This window comes from Protopterus annectens, chromosome 1.part1 (genome assembly GCF_019279795.1).
Source record: "Protopterus annectens isolate FY-2018-M chromosome 1.part1, PAN1.0, whole genome shotgun sequence".
Classification (NCBI taxonomy): Eukaryota; Metazoa; Chordata; order Ceratodontiformes; family Protopteridae; genus Protopterus; species Protopterus annectens.
The window spans coordinates 1119780689-1119807988 of NC_056726.1; the positions used below are offsets into that span (position 1 = coordinate 1119780689).

Consider the following 27300-nt stretch of genomic DNA (forward strand, 5'->3'; position numbering starts at 1 on the left):
CACTCCGCTCCCCTCCCTACCCCCAATTCCCACCCACCCCCAGGGGTCCTACCTATATACTTACTTAGACACACCCCCAATTAGACAACTACCACTCATCACTTCAAATACATCTACCAATCAACCCCTCACTCATATAACCACACCCTCTCTCCAAACTCCCATCTAAACTACCTGTCCCTACCATTACATACCAAACAGTCCTACAACTTTTACTAGTACCACCCTCTATAACAACATGCCTTTAACAATTAACGCAATCTTTCCTATTGTCCTCCTTAACATCCTACTTTACTACCACATACTTACCTCCTATGAATATCTTAACCTGCACCAAACTCTTACATTAGCCAAACATACTACTACTACATGTCTTCTACCTAACCAAACACATATTAATATACTATCTACCTCTCCCTACCTCCCACCTCTCTACCATAAAGTACACCATTACAAGTATACAACCTCCAAACGGTTATATCTAATACCTATCAAATACACTAAAATCTTTCAAACCCCACAAACACTTTTACTTATACATGGGGACATCCACCCCAATCCCGGTCCCAATACCCTCCTCAATCACACCCCTTCAAACCAAACCACTAACTATTCCAATTCACCCTTCTACACTGACTCTCTCTCTATTGCTCACCTAAATATTCGTAGCATTAACAACAAAGTCACACAACTCCATGCCTTAATTGATTTCTACGCCTTTGATATCCTCTGTCTCACTGAAACCTGGCTAAAACCCAGTACCAAAGACAACGAATTCACTCCCCCAGGCTACAACACCTTAAGGCAGGATCGCCCTAATAAAAAGGGCGGAGGAGTGGCCCTCCTATTCAAATCCCAACTTCAGGTAGCCTTAATTGACTCCATGCCTCCCTCCCCAGCAAATGCTGAAATACTTTGTACCAAACTCCACGTCAATAAATCCAAGGCTATAAACATAATATGCTCCTACATCCCCCCAGGCAACAACATTAATACCCTAGAAAATATCCTAAGCTGGGCTTCCTGTAGCTTTCCCCAGGAAACCATAATCTTAGGTGACTTCAATATTAACTGGTACTCCTGCATATCCCCCACACCCACCACTCACCTTAATCTCTTTAACTTTCATCAAACCATCAACTCCCCTACTAGAATTCATAAATCCACCCACAAACAAACCATTCTAGACTGGATACTGACCAACAACAATCCCCTCTCCTATAAAACAGGAATACTCCCTGACAATATCAGCGACCACCTCCCTACCTTTATTACTAAACAAAAATTCAACAATCCCAAGCCAACTACTTATCGAACCAAATATAACAAAACTGAATTCAACCTAACATCCTTTCAAAATGAACTCAAGGAATATAACTGGTCAACCCTAAAATACCTCCCCATAGATGAAGCAGTAACCCACTTCAACAATACCTTCCTACAAATTCTCAACCAGCATGCCCCTTCTCGCTTAGTCAGAGTCAGTTCCAAAGCAGCCCCATGGCTCTCTAAAACTACTAAACAAACTATGCGAGCTAGGAATAAATTATGGAATAAATGGAGATCCACAAAAAACCCTATTGACCATCAAAACTTCAAACACCTCAGAAACAAAACAAAGAAACTTACCTATCTGGATAAGAAAAACTACCACTTTCAATATCAACAAAACCAAAATCAAAACCCAAAACAATTTTGGTCAGGAATAAACAAACTACTCCATCCAGGCAACACCAAAACACCTACCCCAGCTAGCTTAGCACAAACACAACCTAACATAATAGCCGACACTTTCAACAACTTCTTCTCTGAAACTGTCACCTCTCTTGCAAGCACTATGACTCCCCCCCCATCCCTCCAAATTACCCCCACTCAAAACAGTACCCACACGCTAAAGTTTAGAACCGTCTCAACAACCTACATACGTAAACTACTATCGAAACTCAAACCCTGCACCCCCTCTGCTGACAAACTTCCAGCCGAATATCTACAACTAGCTGCAACTGAAATAGCCTACCCAGTCTCCATCTTAATAAACAGAACTATAACTGAATCCAAAATCCCATCCTGCTGGAAAATCTCCCATATTATTCCCCTCCATAAAGGAGGAAACTCCAATGAACTCTCCAATTTTCGACCTATTGCCCTTCTATCTCCTCTATCCAAAATAATGGAACGCTGCATTCACCATCAACTTCTACATTATCTCTTGAATAACAACTTGCTTGTGGACTCTCAACATGGTTTTAGACCACACCACAGTACTTCTACCGCCCTTCTCTCCTTCACTGACACTATCAATAAAAACCGCAATAACAACCTGTTCTCCTCTGCACTATTCTTGGACCTCTCAAAAGCATTTGATATGGTCAACCATCAACTTCTCCTTGATACCTTAAAATCCCTCTCACTGGATTCACAAGCTTTACAATGGTTCAACTCATACTTGACTAATAGAAAACAAGCTGTCCTCTGGGACAGCCATCTATCGTCTCAACTCCCAGTTACTATTGGCGTTCCACAAGGATCCATCCTAGGTCCTCTACTTTTCTCAATTTTCATAAATAACCTACCCACTTCCCTCCCTACATCCACTTGTATACAGTATGCAGATGATTCCACTCTCATCTGCTCTGCTTCTTCCCCAGCAGAACTCCACTCTGCTACCCAATTGGTCTTCACTGCAGCAGAAAAATGGTTTCAACACATCTGTCTCCTCCTAAATCCCAAAAAAACAAAACTACTACTCTTCACCCCAAACTTTAAATCCACCCCAATTACTTTTACCATTGCATCCTGTAATGGCACTATCATCAAACCTGACTATTGCACCAAACTGCTAGGTGTCACCATAGATAATCAGCTAAATTTTGACTATCACATTGATTTAACTATCAAGACAGTCAATAAAAAGATTGGTGCCTTATACAGACTTAAGCCCTTTCTTACGGCTACTTCCCGAGTGGCTCTAGCCCAAACTCACCTTATTTCTACATTACTGTATGCCTCTCCTTCCTTTATCAACATATCTAAAGCTAATCTGAAGAAACTAAATAATGCCTACCACAGTATAGCCAGATTTGCCACTGGCTCTCCATTCCAAACTCATCACTGTCATAACTTAAAGAAACTAAACTGGCTTGAACTCCCAAACCTAATACTCCTACAACAACTGATCATCACTTTTAAAATTCTACATTACCCTCCAACACACCCATACTAAACAAAATCATCACTCCTTATAAAAATCTCACTACACTTAGATCAGCCAACAAGCTTCTAGTTACCACATTGAAATCTCATAATAAATCAGGGGACTCCCTATTTGCAAACACTATCGGTTCTTACTGGAATAAACTCCCAGCAGAGCTGACCTCCCTAGCCTCATGTCACCTTTTCAAAAAACAAATGAAAACTCACCTACTAATTCATTGGCTATGTCCATGCTCCAATCCCGACTGAACTCAATAACCTTATTACTCACTCTACTCTGCTCCTGAGTACTCTTGCTCCCCTGTACTAACTTTCAATGACTTCCATAGCCCTTTTTCCGTACCATTACTCTTTTTCAAATTTCTGTATGCTTCCCCCTCTGACCTTCTGCTCTTTTTCTGTCTCCTGCTTATTTTAGCTGAGCTCCTATTATACTGCTACCTTTACATTTCAGCAATTATCTTTACCTCCTCCTCTCCTTCTCCAACTGGCTATTCCCTTGACCTACTTAGTCCATAATACTTGTACCTAACAATTCTGTACTTTTTCCTCTTTCTATTTACTTTATTTTCTCCCTTTTCCTTAACAATAACTACATTTACTTACCTGTTTCTCTAGCAACCTGCATATTTAACACTGTATAATATTTAGTTTAGCCAATACCTGTTTTTGTTGTCATGACCAGTTACTACTGATACTTTTTTTAACTTTATTTTGTATTTTCTAAGACTGGAGCTTATTCTCCTCAGCCCCTTGTCTGAACTTTGTTTGTCATTTACTTAGACTAGTCCATGAAAACCTTATATGTAATTGTATTTTACCTGAGTACATTATGCTACTTGTTTGTCTTACTTAATTACTTCCTAATAGTGTCTTAGTCTGATAGTGGAGCTTTTCTCCTCGGGCCTCTGCTGAAAATGGACATGTATCCAGCCAGACTAGCCCGGTTAACAAATGTAAAATAAAATAAAATAAAAAATGATCACTTGTGATAATTTATTTCCTATGATAGCAAACAAAATTAAAATATAAGCTACAAGCCAGATCAAAATTCAGACAGATGAATACATTACTGGTTCCCTTAAAGTTATATTCATGTTTTCAAACTGTTGTAATTGGACTATAAAACATATCCTTTCCAGTACAAATGCAGTTTATAGGCATACCACTACCTGCGCTGACTTCAGTAAATTGGTGTTTTAGTTACTGAGAGTAATGTTAAGACAGAAGACATTAAAGCCCTCTACTAGAATATAAATACCTGGCTAATTAGGTTGTTTATAAGTCAGGCACATTAAGAAGCTAGTAAACATTTTTCTGTGACTTTTTTGAGTGGTATCATAACTTGTTTTAAAGTTTTTAAAGACTGTTTCTGTTGATGGTTTAATTTCTCCAAGGTTTTTAGGTTTCTAATTCCATGATGGATATGGACTTCATTCCTAAGTCAAAGTGTAATGAAAGTACATGAAATAATTATTGTTTCAATCTTTGATTTTAGCCAGAGGTGTTCTTTGCAACATGCCCAGATTTCACTCTGCAATCCATATGGTGTTATATGCTTTGGTTGTTGTTGTTGTCTTTTGGCTTTTCCCGGTTAGGGGTCACCACAGCGGAACTCCAGTCCGCTAATGACTGGCAGTAGATTTTCACAAACGCCGAGGTGCCAGCTCGATGTTCAACCTTCAACTAAGGCATGCTCATTTACGCATGTCTTTTGAACGCCCACCCAACCGTGGTGAGGACATGCAGACTCCACACAGAAGGCACTCCCTGCACTCCAGCCGAGGATCGAACGGGAGAACCTCTTGCTTTGAGGCAATAACTCTACCACTGCACCACTGCGGATGTACTGTTAGCATATGTAAATAAGATTGTATGAGACCTATTGCTTCCACTACTATTAGAAGTGTTTTGGTGTCATTCCACATTGTCATCATTACTGCCTGCTAATCCTTGTATTTTATGACTTTGTGTCTCTCCGTACATAAGTCAGTATAATCACTGGGTATAGCGATTTCATTGATCAATGATGATGGCAGCATTCTACGGTTCATTTTTTATAAGATTTAATGTAACAATATGAGCAAAGAGAAACAAGTTTTAAGCTAACTACCAATTCAGAAAGCACACAAAGTGCATTTCTCCCCAACTCAGACAGGTTAGATCAGCACACTTCTGCCAGAAGGGTGCAGAAAAACAGGTCTATGTTAGAACATCGAATGGTTAAAATCGCAAACACTCTAAAGAGCAAAAATGCCGGACCTCAAACGCATTATTATGGCAGGCTGCACCCATGACTCCGAGACTGCACTACAGTGAGGAATGAGCAAATATTCTGATCTTCACTATTCTGTGATATCAAAAAAAGCACTTCGAGGTCCGGCATTTTTGCTCTTTAGAGCGTTCGCAATTTTAATCATTCGATGTTCTGATATAGACCCGCCGATAAACACCTTTTTAATTTAGACACACTGGCTTTGAGCCAAAGTGTAACAGGACCACACAAACTACCTCCAAAAGCTGTACAAGTAACAGATACAAAGTATTACAGTGCAATTATCTATTTAAAGCAGCAGCAGACAGTACAGTTTTTTTTTTATCTTGAATCTGCTGAAGTACAGTCACAGTATATAACAGAAGTGCAAAAAAAATACTTAATTCATTCACGCCAATGGACCTCAGGAATTTTCACTGTAGCTTCCAATGGAGGACTGAAGCCTTTTAACAGAATCAAATTATGTTTTCACATTTCAAACAAATGTTCATATCTCTTGAACCATAGCGGTTATAAAAGTATTAACAGCAAACCCTTCAGCACAAACTATTTTATAATGGTAATATTCTTTATTTTCTAGGTCTTAAAAGTAATTTTATAAGTCTCAGTAAATAAAGTACCTGTTAAATTTGTAATATTTTGTAAACAACTTACAATATCTTAATAGCAACTCAAGTTACACACATACTGTCAGCAACATTTTATTCACCTAGCTGAGAGCTTTCATATGAGGAAAAGGAGTTCTGTTTGTGTTACTTGGTTGTTGAGATATTTAGAAAAATGTGAAAATTATATCTGTATAAATTAATATCATAAAAACAACAGTTAATATCTCTTTACCTGGACTAGACAGAGGTCAAATTCTAATGCAGCTGAGTTTGCCATTATGTAAGCTTTAAGAAAAATATTTTAAAACCTTGCACTTAACATGGATTATTGGAATTTTTGGCAAAAATATGAACAAGCAACATTTGACGCCTAGAGGCATCAGTAGGAGTTAACTGCAGATGCACCTGCAGGTGTCACTTGGATGTAATTAGTTAAAGCCCATTTGTATGTTTCTCAGCTCAGACTGACTGGATAAACACCTACTGCAACTACATGAATAATCACAGTAATCCCAATGTAAAAGCACAGTACCAGGAGGAAAATGCTACCATAAGCTCAGATGGTGTAATGGTATGTTGCTGTGATTATAGAGCACAGCATCCCTTGTTTGAGACTTGGCAGGGCTAACTATTGGGTGGGAGGATGGCATAAAGGTTAAGGTGTTTACCTTGGAGACACAAAGTGCAGGGTTTGATTCTCACATAGGGTTATTGGCAAGGCTTAAAATGGCCCCAAGGGCATTTAGCCTGCTAGTAATCTATAAACATATTTAAAAGATGCAAACTGCTGGCACTTATTTCTTAATTAAATCTGCTTGGCTTTGCCTTCAGAAAAAATAAATTATCATTCCTTTTCCTACATTGACTGGGATTTAACACACCACTTTACCCAGGTCTATAGTACCTATAATTATTTTGTGATTTATTCTAATAATTTGTTTCTTATGATAACAAACAGAATTAAAAATTAAGAAACTAGCCAGATCAAAATTCAGACAGATGAATAAATTATTACTTCCATTAAAGTTATTCTCATGTCTTCAAACTCTTACGATTGGACTATAAAACATATCCCTTTTAGTATTAATATAATTTATAGGCATACCACTACCGCTGCTAACTTCAGGAATCTGGTGTTTTTTTCCTGACAGTAATGGGACAAGAGGAAGTGATTAAAGCCATCTATTATAATATAGATACTTGGCTAATTAGTTTGAGTGGAAATCAAACACCTAAAGAAGCTGTTAATCTTTTCTCTGTGACTTTCCTGAGTTGCATTACAGCTTGTTTTAACGCTTTTAAAGACGGTTATCATTTGATGGTTTAATGTCTCCAATTATTTTGGGTTTCTAATTCCATGATGGGAATGGACCCAGTTTCTAAGTCAAAGCATAATTAAGGTTCATGAAATCACGATTGTTTCAACCTTTGATATTAGCCAAAGAGCTCTTTGCAGCAACTGCAATTTGGCAAGATTTGACTCTTTCTGAAATTCGTATGATGTTACATATATTGTCAGTGCATTTAAATAAGACTGTAGATCCTTTATTATTAGACTTATTACACCTAATACTACTGGAACCACATTTCCTTCATTTCTCCCTTCAGATCCTTGTATTTTATGACTTTTGTGTCTCTCCGTACATAACACACTGTAATCACCGGGTGTAGCGATTTCAGTGATCGATGATGATGGCAGCATTCTGTGGTTGAAGCTGTGTAAGAGCTAATGTAAAATAGGACATAAAACTTGTTATGAACCTCCTTGTCACCAGTGTGGTGCACAACAATGTTGTATTTTGACTTATTTTGAATGGCAGACAACACTCATTGTACTATATTTCTTTATATGTGAATCACCACTTGGGGAAAATTTCATTATGTGTTACAATGTTCTGTGATGTGTACTGCTGATTCAGTAAATTGGTATCTATTGACATACTGAAAAAAAGGGATTATCCAAACATATCCAAATCTTACCATGTCACTACCAATGAACATGACTAATTTACTGGAGAATGAAAACTAGTGGTTTTACAGTGTGGTATTCAAACTTCATTTATTATCACTCACTGATCAAATTAAAATAATATTAAGACAAACAGTTGCTTCATACCTGCACAAGTGACGCTAGCATCTTCAGAGTGAACGCAATTGTGCTGCAGAGGTGGACGGGCTGAACACTCTGAAAGATGAGATTCATTTCCTGTGCACCGGACATCATCCAAAGTAATAGGACCTGAGCCCATCCCAAAATATGCATTTCCTAGGGCAGAAACAGCCTGTCCACAACCAACTTCTCTGCAGACAACTTTGGCATCATGTATATCCCAATCATCGTCACACACAGTACCCCACTTTGAGTTATAATAAATCTCAACTCGACCTGAACAGCGATTGGTCCCATTCACAAGACGTAATGGTAAGGGAATGTTGCCTGTTGCCAAAGAAAAAAAAAAAAGAAAAATGCTAATGTACATGATATAATTCATCATGATGTTGTAATATAATTTTTTCCACTTTTAGGGATATAAAATAATATGCTGAACTTCTATAATGCAGTAACAACAAATGAACAAAATGGCGCAAAGGAACTACGAGAAAACTTTCTCAAGGCAGCTGTATAAAAGTAGAATAATTAAAACCAGTGGAATATGTAACTAGCTTTGCTTGGTAGCCTTTTATGTTCTTGTCACTTATTTCGTACTTAACTCTGCTTGCCTTTACCAACAGAAAATTTCAATTAACATTCCCTTTGCCTACATTCACTGGGACTTAACACACCACTTTAACCAGGTCTCTACCACCTACAAATATTTTGTGATCACTTGTAATAATTTGTTTATTATGATAGCAAAGAAAATTAAAACTTAACCAACTGACCAGATCAAAATTCAGACAGATGAATAAATTACTGGTTCCCTTAAAGTTATATTCATGTTTTCAAACTGCTGTAATTGGACTGTAAAACATATTTTCTAGTGCAAATGCAGTTTTTAGGCATACCACTCCCTTCGCTAACTTCAGGAATTTGTTGTTTTTGTTACTGTGAGTAACGGGAAGGAAGAAGGTATTAAACCTCTCTACTAGAATACAAGTATCTGGCTAATTAGGTTTTTTATTTATTTATTTATTTAAATTTGTTGACTGGGAGTGTCCGACTGGACGTGGGTCCATTTTCAGCGGAGGCCCGGGGAGAAAAGCTCCACAGTAAAATAAACAGACAGTAGTTACACTGGATTACATAGTGATTAACAATTTAACATAGAAATTACTTACAACATATTTACAGATGAAGAACATAGTACATCAGTAGACAACTAGAATCTTTATCTGTGAAGTACATAACAGGCATTAACAAATGTAACAATGAGAAGTTCCTGCTGTATAATAAGTACTAGGCTTATGAGCATCTGAGCTTGCTATCATCAAGGTAGTTAGTGGAGGTGAAAGAAAGGTAGTAGTTGGATGGGGTGGATGATATTAGAGTGGGAGTTGCAAGGGCATAGCCAGCATGTTTTAGGTGCGCTTTTAATAAAGTTTTGAAATTGGTGCATGATGGTACGGAGGTAATTGTGGGTGGGAGTGAGTTCCATAATTTGGCTATGGCACAAGAGAATAGTGCTTCACCAGCAGAGTTATTGGCTTTAGTGATCTGCAAGTGATTTTTGTTGCTGGATCTTAGTGGTCTGGTGGTGCGATAGGGTTGGAGTAGATTCTGGAGGGATTCTGGAGGTTGCTTGCAAGTCACACATTAGGAAGCTAGTAAACATTTTTGTGTGACTTTTTTGAGTGGCATCGTAAAGTTTTTAAAGTCTGTCTTCATTTGACGGTTTAATTTCTCCAAGGCTTTTCAGTTTCTAATTCCATGATGGATATGGACCTCATTCCAAAATCAAAGTGTAATGAAAGTACATGAAATAATTATTGTTTCAACTTTGATTTTAGCCAGAGGTGCTCTTTGCAACATCCACAACATGCCCAGATTTGACTCTGCAATTCGTATGGTGTTATATGTATTAGTAGCATATGTAAATAAGACTGTATGAGACCTATCACTTCTATTACTATTAGAAGTGTTTTGGTGTCCTTCCACATTGTCCTCATTACTGCCTGCTAATCCTTGTATTTTATTACTCTGTGTCTCTCTGTACATAAGTCAGTGTAATCACTGGGTGTAGCGATTTCATTGATCAGTGATGATGCCAGCATTCAGTGGTTCATTTTGTATAAGATCTAATGTAACAATATGAGCAACGAGAAACTAGTTTTAAGAGCACAAAATGTGCATTTCTCCCCTACTCAGACAGGTTAGATCAGCACACTTCTGCCACAAGGGCGGTGCAGAGGTGCAGTGGTTAACATTGTCACCTCACAGCAAGAGGTTCTCCGGTTCAATTCTCGGCTGGGGTGCCTTCTGTGTGGAGTTTGCATGTTCTCCCTGTGTTCACGTGGGTTTCCTCCGGGTACTCCAGTTTCCTCCCACATTCCAAAGACATGCATCTGGAGCATTTCTCCCTGGGCCTCCACTGAAAACAGGCTCTGTGGAACCTAGTCGGACTTTCCCGGTCAACAAATGATAAATAAATAAATAAATAAATAAATAAAAAAACAGGTCTATGTCAGAACATTGGATGATTAAAATTGCGAACACTCTAAAGAGTGAAAATGCCGGACCTCAAACTCATTATTATGGCAGACTGCACCCACAACTCCGAGATCGCACTACAAGTGAGGAAAGGGCAAATATTCCAATCTTCACTGAACTGTGATCTCAAAAAAAGCACTTAGAGGTCCAGCATTTTTGCTGTTTAGAGCGTTTGCGATTTTAATCATTCGATGTTCTGATATAGACTCCCAGGAAAGCATCATTTTAATTGAGACACACTGGCTTTGAGCCAAAGTGTAACAGGACCACACAAACTACCTCCAAAATGATGTACAAGTAACAGATACAAAATATTACAGTGCAATTATCTATTTAAAGCAGCAGCAGACAGTACAGTTTTTTTTTTTTATTTTGAAACTGCTGAAGTACAGTCACAGTATATAAGAGAAGTGCAAAAAAAAATACTTAATTCATTCAAGCCAGTGGACCTCAGGAATTTTGCATTGTAACTTACAGTGGGTGGACCTAAGCCTTTTAACAGAATCAAATGATGTCCTCACATTTCAAACAAATGTTCATATCTCTTGAACCATAGCGGTTATGAAAGAAGTATTAATGGCAAACCCTTCAGCACAAACTATTTTGCAGTGGTAATATTCTTTATTTTCTAGGTCTTAGACATAATTTTATAAGACCCAGTAAATAAAGTAAGTGTTACATTTGTAATATTTTGTAAACAACTTACAATATCTCAATAGTCACTCAAGTTACACACATACTGTCAGCAACATTTTATTCATGTAGCTGAGAGCTTTCTTATGAGGATAAGGAGTTCTGTTTGTGTTACTTGGTTGTTGAGATATTTAGAAAAATGTGAAAATTATATCTGTATAAATTAATATCATAAAAATGACAGTTAATATCTCTTTTCCTGCATGAGACAGTGGTCAAATACTAATGCAGCTGAGTTTGCCATTATATAAGCATTAAGAAAAAAAATGTTTTAAAACCTTGCATATAACATGGTTTATTGTTATTATTGACGCAAACATGAACAAGCAACATTTGACGCCTATAGGCATCAGTAGGAGTTAAATGCAGATGCCCCTGGAGGTGTCACTTGGATGTAATGAGTTAAAACCCATTTGTGTGTTTCCCAGCTCAGACTTACCGGGTAAACACCTACTGCGACTACATGAATAATCCTAATCTAAAAGCACAGTACTGGAGTGTCTGGAGTGAAATGCTTCCATAAACAAGTTTAAAAGATGCAAACTGCTACAACATAAAAGCTAGCACTTATTTCTTCATTAAATCTGCTTGACTTTGCCTTCAGGAAAAAAAATTATCATTCCTTTTCCTACATTCACTGGGATTTAACACACCACTTTACCCAGGTCTATAGTACCTAGAATTATTTTGTGATTAATTCTAATCATTTGTTTCATATGATAACAAACAGAATTAAAAGTTAAGCTACTAGCCAGGTCAAAATTCAGACAGATGAATAAATTACTGCTTCCATTAAAGTTATTCTCATCTCTTCATACTCTTACGACTGGACTATAAAACATATCCCTTTTAATATTAATATAATTTATAGGCATACCACTACCACTGCTAACTTCAGGAATCTGGTGTTTTTTGTTTCTGACAGTAATGGGACAAGAGGAAGTGATTAAAGCTATCTATTACAATATAGATACTTGGCTAATTAGTTTGAGTGGAAATCAAACACCTAAGGAAGCTGATAATCTTTTCTCTGTGACTTTCTTGAGTTGTATTACAGCTTGTTTTAAAGTTTTTAAAGACGGTTATCATTTGATGGTTTAATATCTCCAATTATTTTGGGTTTCTACTTCCATGATGGGAATGATCCCATTTTTTAAGTCAAAGCATAATTAAGGTTCATGAAATTAGTATTGTTTCAACCTTTGATGTTAGCCAAAAGAGGTCTTTGCAGCAACTGCAATTTGACAAGATTTGACTCTTTCTGAAATTCGTATGATGTTACATATATTGGCAGTGCATTTAAATAAGACTGTAGATTCTTTTTTATGAGACTTATTACACCTAATACTACTGGGACCACATTTCCCTCATTTCTCCCTTCAGATCCTTGCATTTTATGACTTTTGTGTCTCTCTGTACATAACACACTGTAATCACTGGGTGTAGTGATTTCAGTGATTGATGATGATGGCAGCATTTAGTGGTGGAAGCTGTGTAAGAGCTAATGTAAAAATAGGACATAACAAAACTTATGAACCTCTTTGTCATCAATGTGTTGCACAACAGTGTTGTATTTTGACTTATTTTGAATGGCAGACAACACTCATTGTACTATATTTCTTTATATGTGAGTCACCACATGGGTAAAATTTCATTATGTGTTACAATGTTCTGTGATGTGTACTGCTGATTCTGTAAATGGATATCTATTGACATACTGAAAAAAAGGGATTATCCGAACATATCTAAATCTTACCATGTTACTACCGATGAACATGCATACTTTACAGGAGAACAAGGAAAACTAGTGGCTCTACACTGCGGTATTCTGAACTTCATTTATTATCACTCACTGATCAAATTAAAATAATATTAAGACAAACAGTTGTTTCATACCTGCACAAGTGACGCCAGCATCTTCAGAGTGAACGCATTGTGCTGCAGAGGTGGACGGGCTGAACACTCTGAAAGATGAGATTCATTTCCTGTGCACCGGACATCATCCAAAGTAATAGGACCTGAGCCCATCCCAAAATATGCATTTCCTAGGGCAGAAACAGCCTGTCCACAACCAAGTTCTCTGCAGACAACTTTGGCATCATGTATATCCCAATCATCATCACATACAGTACCCCACTTTGAGTTGTAATAAATCTCAACTCGACCAGAACAGCGGTTGGTTCCATTCACAAGACGTAATGGTAATGGAATGTTACCTGTCGCCAAGGAAAAAAAAAAAGAAAAATGTTAATGGACATGATATAATTTATCATGATGTCGTAATATCATTTCTCCACTTTTAGGGATATAAAATAGTATGCTGAACTTCTATAATGCAGTAACAACAAATGAACAAAATGGCATAACAGAACTATGAGAAAGCTTTCCCAAGGCAGCTGTATGAAACTAGAATAATTACAAACCCTGTTTGCCAGTGGAATATGTAACTAGCCTTGCTTGGTAGCCTTTTATGTTCCTGTCACTTATTTCATACTTAAATCTGCTTGCCTTTACCAACAGAAAATTTCAATTAACATTCCTTTCGCCTACATTCACTGGGACTTAACACACCACTTTAACCAGGTCTTCCTACTTAAATCTGCTTGCCTTTACCAACAAAAAATTTCAATTAACATTCCTTTCGCCTACATTCACTTGGACTTAACACACCACTTTAACCAGGTCTCTACCACCTACAATCATTTCATGATCACTTGTGATAATTTATTTCCTATGATAGCAAACAAAATTAAAATATAAGCTACAAGCCAGATCAAAATTCAGACAGATGAATACATTACTGGTTCCCTTAAAGTTATATTCATGTTTTCAAACTGTTGTAATTGGACTATAAAACATATCCTTTCCAGTACAAATGCAGTTTATAGGCATACCACTACCTGCGCTGACTTCAGTAAATTGGTGTTTTAGTTACTGAGAGTAATGTTAAGACAGAAGACATTAAAGCCCTCTACTAGAATATAAATACCTGGCTAATTAGGTTGTTTATAAGTCAGGCACATTAAGAAGCTAGTAAACATTTTTCTGTGACTTTTTTGAGTGGTATCATAACTTGTTTTAAAGTTTTTAAAGACTGTTTCTGTTGATGGTTTAATTTCTCCAAGGTTTTTAGGTTTCTAATTCCATGATGGATATGGACTTCATTCCTAAGTCAAAGTGTAATGAAAGTACATGAAATAATTATTGTTTCAATCTTTGATTTTAGCCAGAGGTGTTCTTTGCAACATGCCCAGATTTCACTCTGCAATTCATATGGTGTTATATGCTTTGGTTGTTGTTGTTGTCTTTTGGCTTTTCCCGGTTAGGGGTCACCACAGCGGAACTCCAGTCCGCTAATGACTGGCAGTAGATTTTCACAAACGCCGAGGTGCCAGCTCGATGTTCAACCTTCAACTAAGGCATGCTCATTTACGCATGTCTTTTGAACGCCCACCCAACCGTGGTGAGGACATGCAGACTCCACACAGAAGGCACTCCCTGCACTCCAGCCGAGGATCGAACGGGAGAACCTCTTGCTTTGAGGCAATAACTCTACCACTGCACCACTGCGGATGTACTGTTAGCATATGTAAATAAGATTGTATGAGACCTATTGCTTCCACTACTATTAGAAGTGTTTTGGTGTCATTCCACATTGTCATCATTACTGCCTGCTAATCCTTGTATTTTATGACTTTGTGTCTCTCCGTACATAAGTCAGTATAATCACTGGGTATAGCGATTTCATTGATCAATGATGATGGCAGCATTCTACGGTTCATTTTTTATAAGATTTAATGTAACAATATGAGCAAAGAGAAACAAGTTTTAAGCTAACTACCAATTCAGAAAGCACACAAAGTGCATTTCTCCCCAACTCAGACAGGTTAGATCAGCACACTTCTGCCAGAAGGGTGCAGAAAAACAGGTCTATGTTAGAACATCGAATGGTTAAAATCGCAAACACTCTAAAGAGCAAAAATGCCGGACCTCAAACGCATTATTATGGCAGGCTGCACCCATGACTCCGAGACTGCACTACAGTGAGGAATGAGCAAATATTCTGATCTTCACTATTCTGTGATATCAAAAAAAGCACTTCGAGGTCCGGCATTTTTGCTCTTTAGAGCGTTCGCAATTTTAATCATTCGATGTTCTGATATAGACCCGCCGATAAACACCTTTTTAATTTAGACACACTGGCTTTGAGCCAAAGTGTAACAGGACCACACAAACTACCTCCAAAAGCTGTACAAGTAACAGATACAAAGTATTACAGTGCAATTATCTATTTAAAGCAGCAGCAGACAGTACAGTTTTTTTTTTTATCTTGAATCTGCTGAAGTACAGTCACAGTATATAACAGAAGTGCAAAAAAAATACTTAATTCATTCACGCCAATGGACCTCAGGAATTTTCACTGTAACTTCCAATGGCAGACTTAAGGCTTTTAACAGAATCAAATTATGTCTTCACATTTCAAACAAATGTTCATATCTCTTGAACCATAGCAGTTATAAAAGAAGTATTAACAGCAAACCCTTCAGCACAAACTATTTTATAATGTTAATATTCTTTATTTTCTAGGTCTTAAAAGTAATTTTATAAGTCCCAGTAAATAAAGTAACTGTTACATTTGTAATATTTTGTAAACAACTTACAATATCTTAATAGCAACTCAAGTTACACACATACTGTCAGCAACATTTTATTCACCTAGCTGAGAGCTTTCATATGAGGAAAAGGAGTTCTGTTTGTGTTACTTGGTTGTTGAGATATTTAGAAAAATGTGAAAATTATATCTGTATAAATTAATATCATAAAAACAACAGTTAATATCTCTTTACCTGGACTAGACAGAGGTCAAATACTAATGCAGCTGAGTTTGCCATGATGTAAGCTTTAAGAAAAAATATTTTAAAACCTTGCACTTAACATGGATTATTGGAATTTTTGGCACAAATATGAACAAGCAACATTTGACGCCTAGAGGCATCAGTAGGAGTTAACTGCAGATGCACCTGCAGGTGTCACTTGGATGCAATTAGTTAAAGCCCGTTTGTATGTTTCCCAGCTCAGACTGACTGGATAAACACCTACTGCAACTACATGAATAATCACAGTAATCCCAATGTAAAAGCACAGTACCAGGAGGAAAATGCTACCATAAGCTCAGATGGTGTAATGGTATGTTGCTGTGATTGTAGAGCACAGCATCCCTTGTTTGAGACTTGGCAAGGCTGACTCTTGGGTGGGAGGATGGGATAAAGGTTAAGGTGTTTACTTGGAGACACAAAGTGCAGGGTTTGATTCTCACATAGGGTTATTGGCAAGGCTTAAAATGGCCCCAAGGGCAGTTAGCCTACAAGTAATCTATAAACATACTTAAAAGATGCAAACTGCTGCCCATACAAAGTTGGCACTTATTTCTTAATTAAATCTGCTTGGCTTTGCCTTCAGAAAAAATAAATTATCATTCCTTTTCCTACATTGACTGGGATTTAACACACCACTTTACCCAGGTCTATAGTACCTATAATTATTTTGTGATTTATTCTAATAATTTGTTTCTTATGATAACAAACAGAATTAAAAATTAAGAAACTAGCCAGATCAAAATTCAGACAGATGAATAAATTATTACTTCCATTAAAGTTATTCTCATGTCTTCAAACTCTTACGATTGGACTATAAAACATATCCCTTTTAGTATTAATATAATTTATAGGCATACCACTACCGCTGCTAACTTCAGGAATCTGGTGTTTTTTTCCTGACAGTAATGGGACAAGAGGAAGTGATTAAAGCCATCTATTATAATATAGATACTTGGCTAATTAGTTTGAGTGGAAATCAAACACCTAAAGAAGCTGTTAATCTTTTCTCTGTGACTTTCCTGAGTTGCATTACAGCTTGTTTTAACGTTTTTAAAGACGGTTATCATTTGATGGTTTAATGTCTCCAATTATTTTGGGTTTCTAATTCCATGATGGGAATGGACCCAGTTTCTAAGTCAAAGCATAATTAAGGTTCATGAAATCACGATTGTTTCAACCTTTGATATTAGCCAAAAGAGCTCTTTGCAGCAACTGCAATTTGGCAAGATTTGACTCTTTCTGAAATTCGTATGATGTTACATATATTGTCAGTGCATTTAAATAAGACTGTAGATCCTTTATTATTAGACTTATTACACCTAATACTACTGGAACCACATTTCCTTCATTTCTCCCTTCAGATCCTTGTATTTTATGACTTTTGTGTCTCTCCGTACATAACACACTGTAATCACCGGGTGTAGCGATTTCAGTGATCGATGATGATGGCAGCATTCTGTGGTTGAAGCTGTGTAAGAGCTAATGTAAAAATAGGACATAAAACTTGTTATGAACCTCCTTGTCACCAGTGTGGTGCACAACAATGTTGTATTTTGACTTATTTTGAATGGCAGACAACACTCATTGTACTATATTTCTTTATATGTGAATCACCACTTGGGGAAAATTTCATTATGTGTTACAATGTTCTGTGATGTGTACTGCTGATTCAGTAAATTGGTATCTATTGACATACTGAAAAAAAGGGATTATCCAAACATATCCAAATCTTACCATGTCACTACCAATGAACATGACTAATTTACTGGAGAATGAAATCTAGTGGTTTTACAGTGTGGTATTCTGAACTTCATTTATTATCACTCACTGATCAAATTAAAATAATATTAAGACAAACAGTTGCTTCATACCTGCACAAGTGACGCTAGCATCTTCAGAGTGAACGCAATTGTGCTGCAGAGGTGGACGGGCTGAACACTCTGAAAGATGAGATTCATTTCCTGTGCACCGGACATCATCCAAAGTAATAGGACCTGAGCCCATCCCAAAATATGCATTTCCTAGGGCAGAAACAGCCTGTCCACAACCAACTTCTCTGCAGACAACTTTGGCATCATGTATATCCCAATCATCGTCACACACAGTACCCCACTTTGAGTTATAATAAATCTCAACTCGACCTGAACAGCGATTGGTTCCATTCACAAGACGTAATGGTAAGGGAATGTTACCTGTTGCCAAAGAAAAAAAAAGAAAATGCTAATGTACATGATATAATTCATCATGATGTTGTAATATAATTTCTTCCCCTTTTAGGGATATAAAAAATAATATGCTGAATTTCTATAATGCAGTAACAACAAATGAACAAAATGGCACAAAGGAACTATGAGAAAACTTTCTCAAGGCAGCTATATGAAAATAGAATAATTACAAACCCTGTTTGCCAGTGGAATATGTAACTAGCTTTGCTTGGTAGCCTTTTATGTTCTTGTCACTTATTTCATACTTCCTTTACCAACAGAAAATTTCAATTAACATTCCCTTTGCCTACATTCACTGGGACTTAACACACCACTTTAACCACGTCTCTACCACCTAAAATTATTTTGTGATCACTTGTAATAATTTGTTTATTATGATAGCAAACAAAATTAAAACTTAACCAACTGACCAGATCAAAATTCAGACAGATGAATAAATTACTGGTTCCCTTAAAGTTATATTCATGTTTTCAAACTGCTGTAATTGGACTGTAAAACATATTTTCTAGTGCAAATGCAGTTTATAGGCATACCACTACCTTCGCTAACTTCAGGAATTTGTTGTTTTTGTTACTGTGAGTAACGGGAAGGAAGAAGGTATTAAACCTCTCTACTAGAATACAAGTATCTGGCTAATTAGGTTTTTTATTTATTTATTTATTTATTTAAATTTGTTGACTGGGAGTGTCCGACTGGACGTGGGTCCATTTTCAGCGGAGGCCCGGGGAGAAAAGCTCCACAGTAAAATAAACAGACAGTAGTTACATTGGATTACATAGTGATTAACAATTTAACATAGAAATTACTTACAACATATTTACAGATGAAGAACATAGTACATCAGTAGACAACTAGAATCTTTATCTGTGAAGTACATAACAGGCATTAACAAATGTAACAATGAGAAGTTCCTGCTGTATAATAAGTACTAGGCTTATGAGCATCTGAGCTTGCTATCATCAAGGTAGTTAGTGGAGGTGAAAGAAAGGTAGTAGTTGGATGGGGTGGATGATATTAGAGTGGGAGTTGCAAGGGCATAGCCAGCATGTTTTTAGGTGCGCTTTTAATAAAGTTTTGAAATTGGTGCATGATGGTACGGAGGTAATTGTGGGTGGGAGTGAGTTCCATAATTTGGCTATGGCGCAAGAGAATAGTGCTTCACCAGCAGAGTTATTGGCTTTAGTGATCTGCAAGTGATTTTTGTTGCTGGATCTTAGTGGTCTGGTGGTGCGATAGGGTTGGAGTAGATTCTGGAGGGATTCTGGAGGTTGCTTGCAAGTCACACATTAGGAAGCTAGTAAACATTTTTGTGTGACTTTTTTGAGTGGCATCGTAAAGTTTTTAAAGTCTGTCTTCATTTGACGGTTTAATTTCTCCAAGGCTTTTCAGTTTCTAATTCCATGATGGATATGGACCTCATTCCAAAATCAAAGTGTAATGAAAGTACATGAAATAATTATTGTTTCAACTTTGATTTTAGCCAGAGGTGCTCTTTGCAACATCCACAACATGCCCAGATTTGACTCTGCAATTCGTATGGTGTTATATGTATTAGTAGCATATGTAAATAAGACTGTATGAGACCTATCACTTCTATTACTATTAGAAGTGTTTTGGTGTCCTTCCACATTGTCCTCATTACTGCCTGCTAATCCTTGTATTTTATTACTCTGTGTCTCTCTGTACATAAGTCAGTGTAATCACTGGGTGTAGCGATTTCATTGATCAGTGATGATGCCAGCATTCAGTGGTTCATTTTGTATAAGATCTAATGTAACAATATGAGCAACGAGAAACAAGTTTTAAGAGCACAAAATGTGCATTTCTCCCCTACTCAGACAGGTTAGATCAGCACACTTCTGCCACAAGGGCGGTGCAGAGGTGCAGTGGTTAACATTGTCACCTCACAGCAAGAGGTTCTCCGGTTCAATTCTCGGCTGGGGTGCCTTCTGTGTGGAGTTTGCATGTTCTCCCTGTGTTCACGTGGGTTTCCTCCGGGTACTCCAGTTTCCTCCCACATTCCAAAGACATGCATCTGGAGCATTTCTCCCTGGGCCTCCACTGAAAACAGGCTCTGTGGAACCTAGTCGGACTTTCCCGGTCAACAAATGATAAATAAATAAATAAATAAATAAATAAACAGGTCTATGTCAGAACATCGGATGATTAAAATTGCGAACACTCTAAAGAGTGAAAATGCCGGACCTCAAACTCATTATTATGGCAGACTGCACCCACAACTCCGAGATCGCACTACAAGTGAGGAAAGGGCAAATATTCCAATCTTCACTGAACTGTGATCTCAAAAAAAGCACTTAGAGGTCCAGCATTTTTGCTGTTTAGAGCGTTTGCGATTTTAATCATTCGATGTTCTGATATAGACTCCCAGGAAAGCATCATTTTAATTGAGACACACTGGCTTTGAGCCAAAGTGTAACAGGACCACACAAACTACCTCCAAAATGACGTACAAGTAACAGATACAAAATATTACAGTGCAATTATCTATTTAAAGCAGCAGCAGACAGTACAGTTTTTTTTTTTTATTTTGAAACTGCTGAAGTACAGTCACAGTATATAAGAGAAGTGCAAAAAAAATACTTAATTCATTCAAGCCAGTGGACCTCAGGAATTTTGCATTGTAACTTACAGTGGGTGGACCTAAGCCTTTTAACAGAATCAAATGATGTCCTCACATTTCAAACAAATGTTCATATCTCTTGAACCATAGCGGTTATGAAAGAAGTATTAATGGCAAACCCTTCAGCACAAACTATTTTGCAGTGGTAATATTCTTTATTTTCTAGGTCTTAGACATAATTTTATAAGACCCAGTAAATAAAGTAACTGTTACATTTGTAATATTTTGTAAACAACTTACAATATCTCAATAGTCACTCAAGTTACACACATACTGTCAGCAACATTTTATTCATGTAGCTGAGAGCTTTCTTATGAGGATAAGGAGTTCTGTTTGTGTTACTTGGTTGTTGAGATATTTAGAAAAATGTGAAAATTATATCTGTATAAATTAATATCATAAAAATGACAGTTAATATCTCTTTTCCTGCATGAGACAGTGGTCAAATACTAATGCAACTGAGTTTGCCATTATATAAGCATTAAGAAAAAAAATTTTTTAAAACCTTGCATATAACATGGTTTATTGTTATTATTGATGCAAACATGAACAAGCAACATTTGACGCCTATAGGCATCAGTAGGAGTTAAATGCAGATGCCCCTGGAGGTGTCACTTGGATGTAATGAGTTAAAACCCATTTGTGTGTTTCCCAGCTCAGACTTACCGGGTAAACACCTACTGCGACTACATGAATAATCCTAATCTAAAAGCACAGTACTGGAGTGTCTGGAGTGAAATGCTTCCATAAACAAGTTTAAAAGATGCAAACTGCTACAACATAAAAGCTAGCACTTATTTCTTCATTAAATCTGCTTGACTTTGCCTTCAGGAAAAAAATTATCATTCCTTTTCCTACATTCACTGGGATTTAACACACCACTTTACCCAGGTCTATAGTACCTAGAATTATTTTGTGATTAATTCTAATCATTTGTTTCATATGATAACAAACAGAATTAAAAGTTAAGCTACTAGCCAGGTCAAAATTCAGACAGATGAATAAATTACTGCTTCCATTAAAGTTATTCTCATCTCTTCATACTCTTACGACTGGACTATAAAACATATCCCTTTTAATATTAATATAATTTATAGGCATACCACTACCACTGCTAACTTCAGGAATCTGGTGTTTTTTGTTTCTGACAGTAATGGGACAAGAGGAAGTGATTAAAGCTATCTATTACAATATAGATACTTGGCTAATTAGTTTGAGTGGAAATCAAACACCTAAGGAAGCTGATCATCTTTTCTCTGTGACTTTCTTGAGTTGTATTACAGCTTGTTTTAAAGTTTTTAAAGACGGTTATCATTTGATAGTTTAATATCTCCAATTATTTTGGGTTTCTACTTCCACGATGGGAATGATCCCATTTTTTAAGTCAAAGCATAATTAAGGTTCATGAAATTAGTATTGTTTCAACCTTTGATGTTAGCCAAAAGAGGTCTTTGCAGCAACTGCAATTTGACAAGATTTGACTCTTTCTGAAATTCGTATGATGTTACATATATTGGCAGTGCATTTAAATAAGACTGCAGATTCTTTTTTATGAGACTTATTACACCTAATACTACTGGGACCACATTTCCCTCATTTCTCCCCTCAGATCCTTGTATTTTCTGTCTCCCTGTACATAACACACTGTAATCGCCGGGTGTAGTGATTTCAGTGATCGATGATGATGGCAGCATTTAGTGGTGGAAGCTGTGTAAGAGCTAATGTAAAAATAGGACATAACAAAACTTATGAACCTCCTTGTCATCAATGTGTTGCACAGTATTTTGACTTATTTTGAATGGCAGACAACACTCATTGTACTATATTTCTTTATATGTGAGTCACCACATGGGTAAAATTTCATTATGTGTTACAATGTTCTGTGATGTGTACTGCTGATTCTGTAAATGGATATCTATTGACATACTGAAAAAAAGGGATTATCCGAACATATCTAAATCTTACCATGTTACTACCGATGAACATGCATACTTTACAGGAGAACAAGGAAAACTAGTGGCTCTACACTGCGGTATTCTGAACTTCATTTATTATCACTCACTGATCAAATTAAAATAATATTAAGACAAATAGTTGCTTCATACCTGCACAAGTGACTCCAGCATCTTCAGAGTGAATGCAATTGTGCTGCAGAGGTGGACGGGCTGAACACTCTGAAAGATGAGATTCATTTCCTCTGCACCGGACATCATCCAAAGTAATTGGACCTGAGCCCATCCCAAAATATGCATTCCCTACAGCAGAGACAGCCTGTCCACAACCAAGTTCTCTGCAGACAACTTTGGCATCATTTATATCCCAATCGTCATCACATACAGTACCCCACTTTGAGTTGTAATAAATCTCAACTCGACCTGAACAGCGATTGGTTCCATTCACAAGACGTAATGGTAATGGAATGTTACCTGTCGCCAAGGAAAGGAAAAAAAAAGAAAAATGTTAATGGACATGATATAATTTATCATGATGTCGTAATATCATTTCTCCACTTTTAGGGATATAAAATAGTATGCTGAACTTCTATAATGCAGTAACAACAAATGAACAAAATGGCATAACAGAATTATGAGAAAACTTTCTCAAGGCAGCTGTATGAAACTAGAATAATTACAAACACTGTTTTCCAGTGGAATATGTAACTAGCCTTGCTTGGTAGCCTTTTATGTTCTTGTCACTTTCGTCCTTAAATCTGCTTGCCTTTACCAACAGAAATTTTCAATTAACATTCCTTTCGCCTACATTCACTGGAACTTAACACACCACTTTAACCAGGTCTTCGTACTTAAATCTGCTTGCCTTTACCAACAGAAAATTTCAATTAACATTCCTTTCGCGTACATTCACTGGGACTTAACACACCACTTTAACCAGGTCTCTACCACCTACAATCATTTTGTGATCACTTGTAATAATTTGTTTCCTATGATAGCAAACAAAATTAAAATATAAGCAACAAGCCAGATCAAAATTCAGACAGATGAATACATTACTGGTTCCCTTAAAGTTATATTCATGTTTTCAAACTGTTGTAATTGGACTATAAAACATATCCATTCCAGTACAAATGCAGTTTATAGGCATACCACTACCTGGCTGACTTCAGTAATTTGGTGTTTTAGTTACTGAGAGTAATGTTAAGACAGAAGGCATTAAAGTCCTCTACTAGAATATAAATACCTGGCTAATTAGGTTGTTTATAAGTCAGACACATTAAGAAGCTAGTAAACATTTTTCTGTGACTTTTTTGAGTGGCATCATAACTTGTTTTAAAGTTTTTAAAGACTGTTTCTGTTGATGGTTTAATTTCTCAAAGGTTTTTAGGTTTCTAATTCCCTGATGGATATGGACTTCATTCCTAAGTCAAAGTGTAATGAAAGTACATGAAATAATTATTGTTTCAATCTTTGATTTTAGCCAGAGGTGCTCTTTGCAACATGCCCAAATTTGACTCTGCAATTCATATGGTGTTATATGTTTTGGTTGTTGTTGTTGTCTTTTGGATTTTCCCAGTTAGGGGTCGCCACAGCGGAACTCCAGTCCGCTAATCACTGGCAGTAGATTTTCACAAACGCCGAGGTGCCAGCTCAACATTCAACCTTCATCTAAGGCATGCTCATTTACACATGTCTTTCGAACGCCCACCCAACCGTGGTGAGGACATGCAGACTCCACACAGAAGGCACTCCCTGCACTCCAGCCGAGGATCGAACGGGAGAACCTCTTGCTTTGAGGAAACAACTCTACCACTGCACCACTGTGGATGTACTGTTAGCATATGTAAATAAGATTGCATGAGACCTATTGCTTCCACTACTATTAGAAGTGTTTTGGTGTCCTTCCACATTGTCCTCATTACTGCCTGCTAATCCTTGTATTTTATGACTTTGTGTCTCTCCGTACATAAGTCAGTATAATCACTGGGTATAGCGATTTCATTGATCAAAGATGATGGCAGCATTCTACGGTTCATTTTGTATAAGATTTAATGTAACAATATGAGCAACAAGAAACAAGTTTTAAGCTAACTACCAATTCGGAAAGCATACAAAGTGCATTTCTCCCCAACTCAGATTAGATCAGCACACTTCTGCCACAATGGTGCAGAAAAACAGGTCTATGTTAGAACATCGAATGGTTAAAATTGCAAACACTCTAAAGAGCAAAAATGCCGGACCTCAAACACATTATTATGGCAGGCTGCACCCATGACTCCGAGATTGCACTACAGTGAGGAAAGAGCAAATATTCTGATCTTCACTATTCTGTGATATCAAAAAAAGCACTTCGAGGTCCGGCATTTTTGCTCTTTAGAGCGTTCGCAATTTTAATCATTCGATGTTTTGATATAGACCTGCCGAAAAACACCTTTTTAATTTAGACACACTGGCTTTGAGCCAAAGTGTAACAGGACCACACAAACTACCTCCAAAAGCTGTACAAGTAACAGATACAAAGTATTACAGTGCAATTATCTATATTCAAGTTTATAGAGCTAAGTATATTTTCTGTGTTATTCTGTATTATAGAGCTAAATTGTCTGCTTGATATCTGTGTCTTACTGCTCTGCAAATCTATAGAAAACAGTATATATATTTTTTTATAATTTGCACATTCCTTACATCTGTGTTGAAACTGTTCCCCCCCCTCCCTATTCTTGGTTGTAGTTTAAATTTGGTGGCTTTTGCAGCCCCGCCCACTGTAGATTTGATCTAAGACACTCCCTAGGACATCTCTTTACCGCATTCTACCTAATAAACCCTTTCTGCACTTGCTTTTAGTCCTTTTTAATTTAATTACATTTTTTCAAACTGTGTGTGGACGAATATTGCTACATATTCAAGTGTGCCAGCTTGCACTGCATGAGAATTGTATTTACTACTTTACTACTGCTTTTGCTACTTTTCTAAAAAAAAAAAAAAAAAAAAAAAAATTTCTTCTGCTTTTACTGTACTTGTGTTTCTTCCTACTTTATTTTGCTTTTGTGTCATCTTAAACGTTCTCAATTGTATTTATTACTGCTTGGTGTAACTCATTCTAAGCCTTTTAGTTTAAACACTTGGGCTTCAGACCAGTTTTACATTGAGAGGGTTTGTGGTCTGCACTGTAGTGGCAGAACAGGTAGCTTACATCCTTCTAAGTTGGGAACTGCTGATTGAGGGCTCAGTGTCTGTTATTCTAAAAGTGTATTAATTCTGGTTTAAGCACTTGGGCTTTCATGCCAGTTATTTTACGTTAAGAGGGTTCGTGGTCTGCACTCTTGTGGGAGGACAGGCTGGACTCCGCCCTTCTGAGCTGGGAATTTCTGGTTAAAGGCTTATAGTGCATGTATATCTGAACTGCTTCTTACTGAAATTGGTACACCTTGTTTGCTGTAGCATAGACTAGATCCAGGCCTGCTGAATCTAGCTTTGTTTGTATAACTTGAGCACTAATCCAGGCACTATTTAAAGTATTCAGTTGTATTTATTACTGCTTGGTAGTAACTTGGTTAAAGTGTAGCTATCATTCTAAGTCTTTTGGATTAAGCACTTGGGCTTCAGACCAGTTGTTCTACATTAGGAAGGTTTGTGGCATGCACTGTGGTGGCAGAACAGGTAGCTTTCATCCTTCTAAGTTGGGAACTGCTGATTGAGAGCTCAGTGTCTGTTATTCTTAAAGTGTATTAGCTCTGGTTTAAGCACTTGGGCTTCAGGCCAGTTATTTTACATTAAGAAGGTTCGTGGTCTGCACTCTTGTGGGAGGAGAGGCTGGACTCTGCCCTTCTGAGCTGGGAATTTCTGGTTAAAGGTTTATAGTGCCTGAATATTTGAACTGTATCTTACTGAAATTGGTACACCTTGTTTGCTGTAGCATAGACTAGATCCAGGCCTGCTGAATCTAGCTTTATTTGTATGCTTGTTGTTTCCCTGGAATGCTAATTCCACATAAAACGCGGCTTCTCAGCGCTTCTGTGGATCCCTAGTGATATCTGCATTGCTTACTGTACTTATTTCCTTGCTTCGCTTGAAAGAAAGTTACTGTTTGTCGTTTTTGCATTTAAGTTACCTGTAACACATACTCGTTACCTGGCACTTGCTCACTAAAGCAATTATAAGTCAG

General features: G+C 37.1%; 1 protein-coding gene across 1 annotated transcript in view; it reads right to left on the minus strand.

Annotated features, from left to right (window-relative positions):
• The window catches only part of LOC122815615 (deleted in malignant brain tumors 1 protein-like), a 949251-nt gene that overhangs the window by 843624 nt on the left and 78327 nt on the right, over positions 1 to 27300 (minus strand). Inside the window, 5 exon segments of the mRNA XM_044088272.1 lie at positions 8213 to 8533; positions 13334 to 13372; positions 13375 to 13653; positions 18186 to 18506; positions 23286 to 23606. Of these exon segments, the coding sequence (XP_043944207.1) occupies positions 8213 to 8533; positions 13334 to 13372; positions 13375 to 13653; positions 18186 to 18506; positions 23286 to 23606 (1281 nt within the window).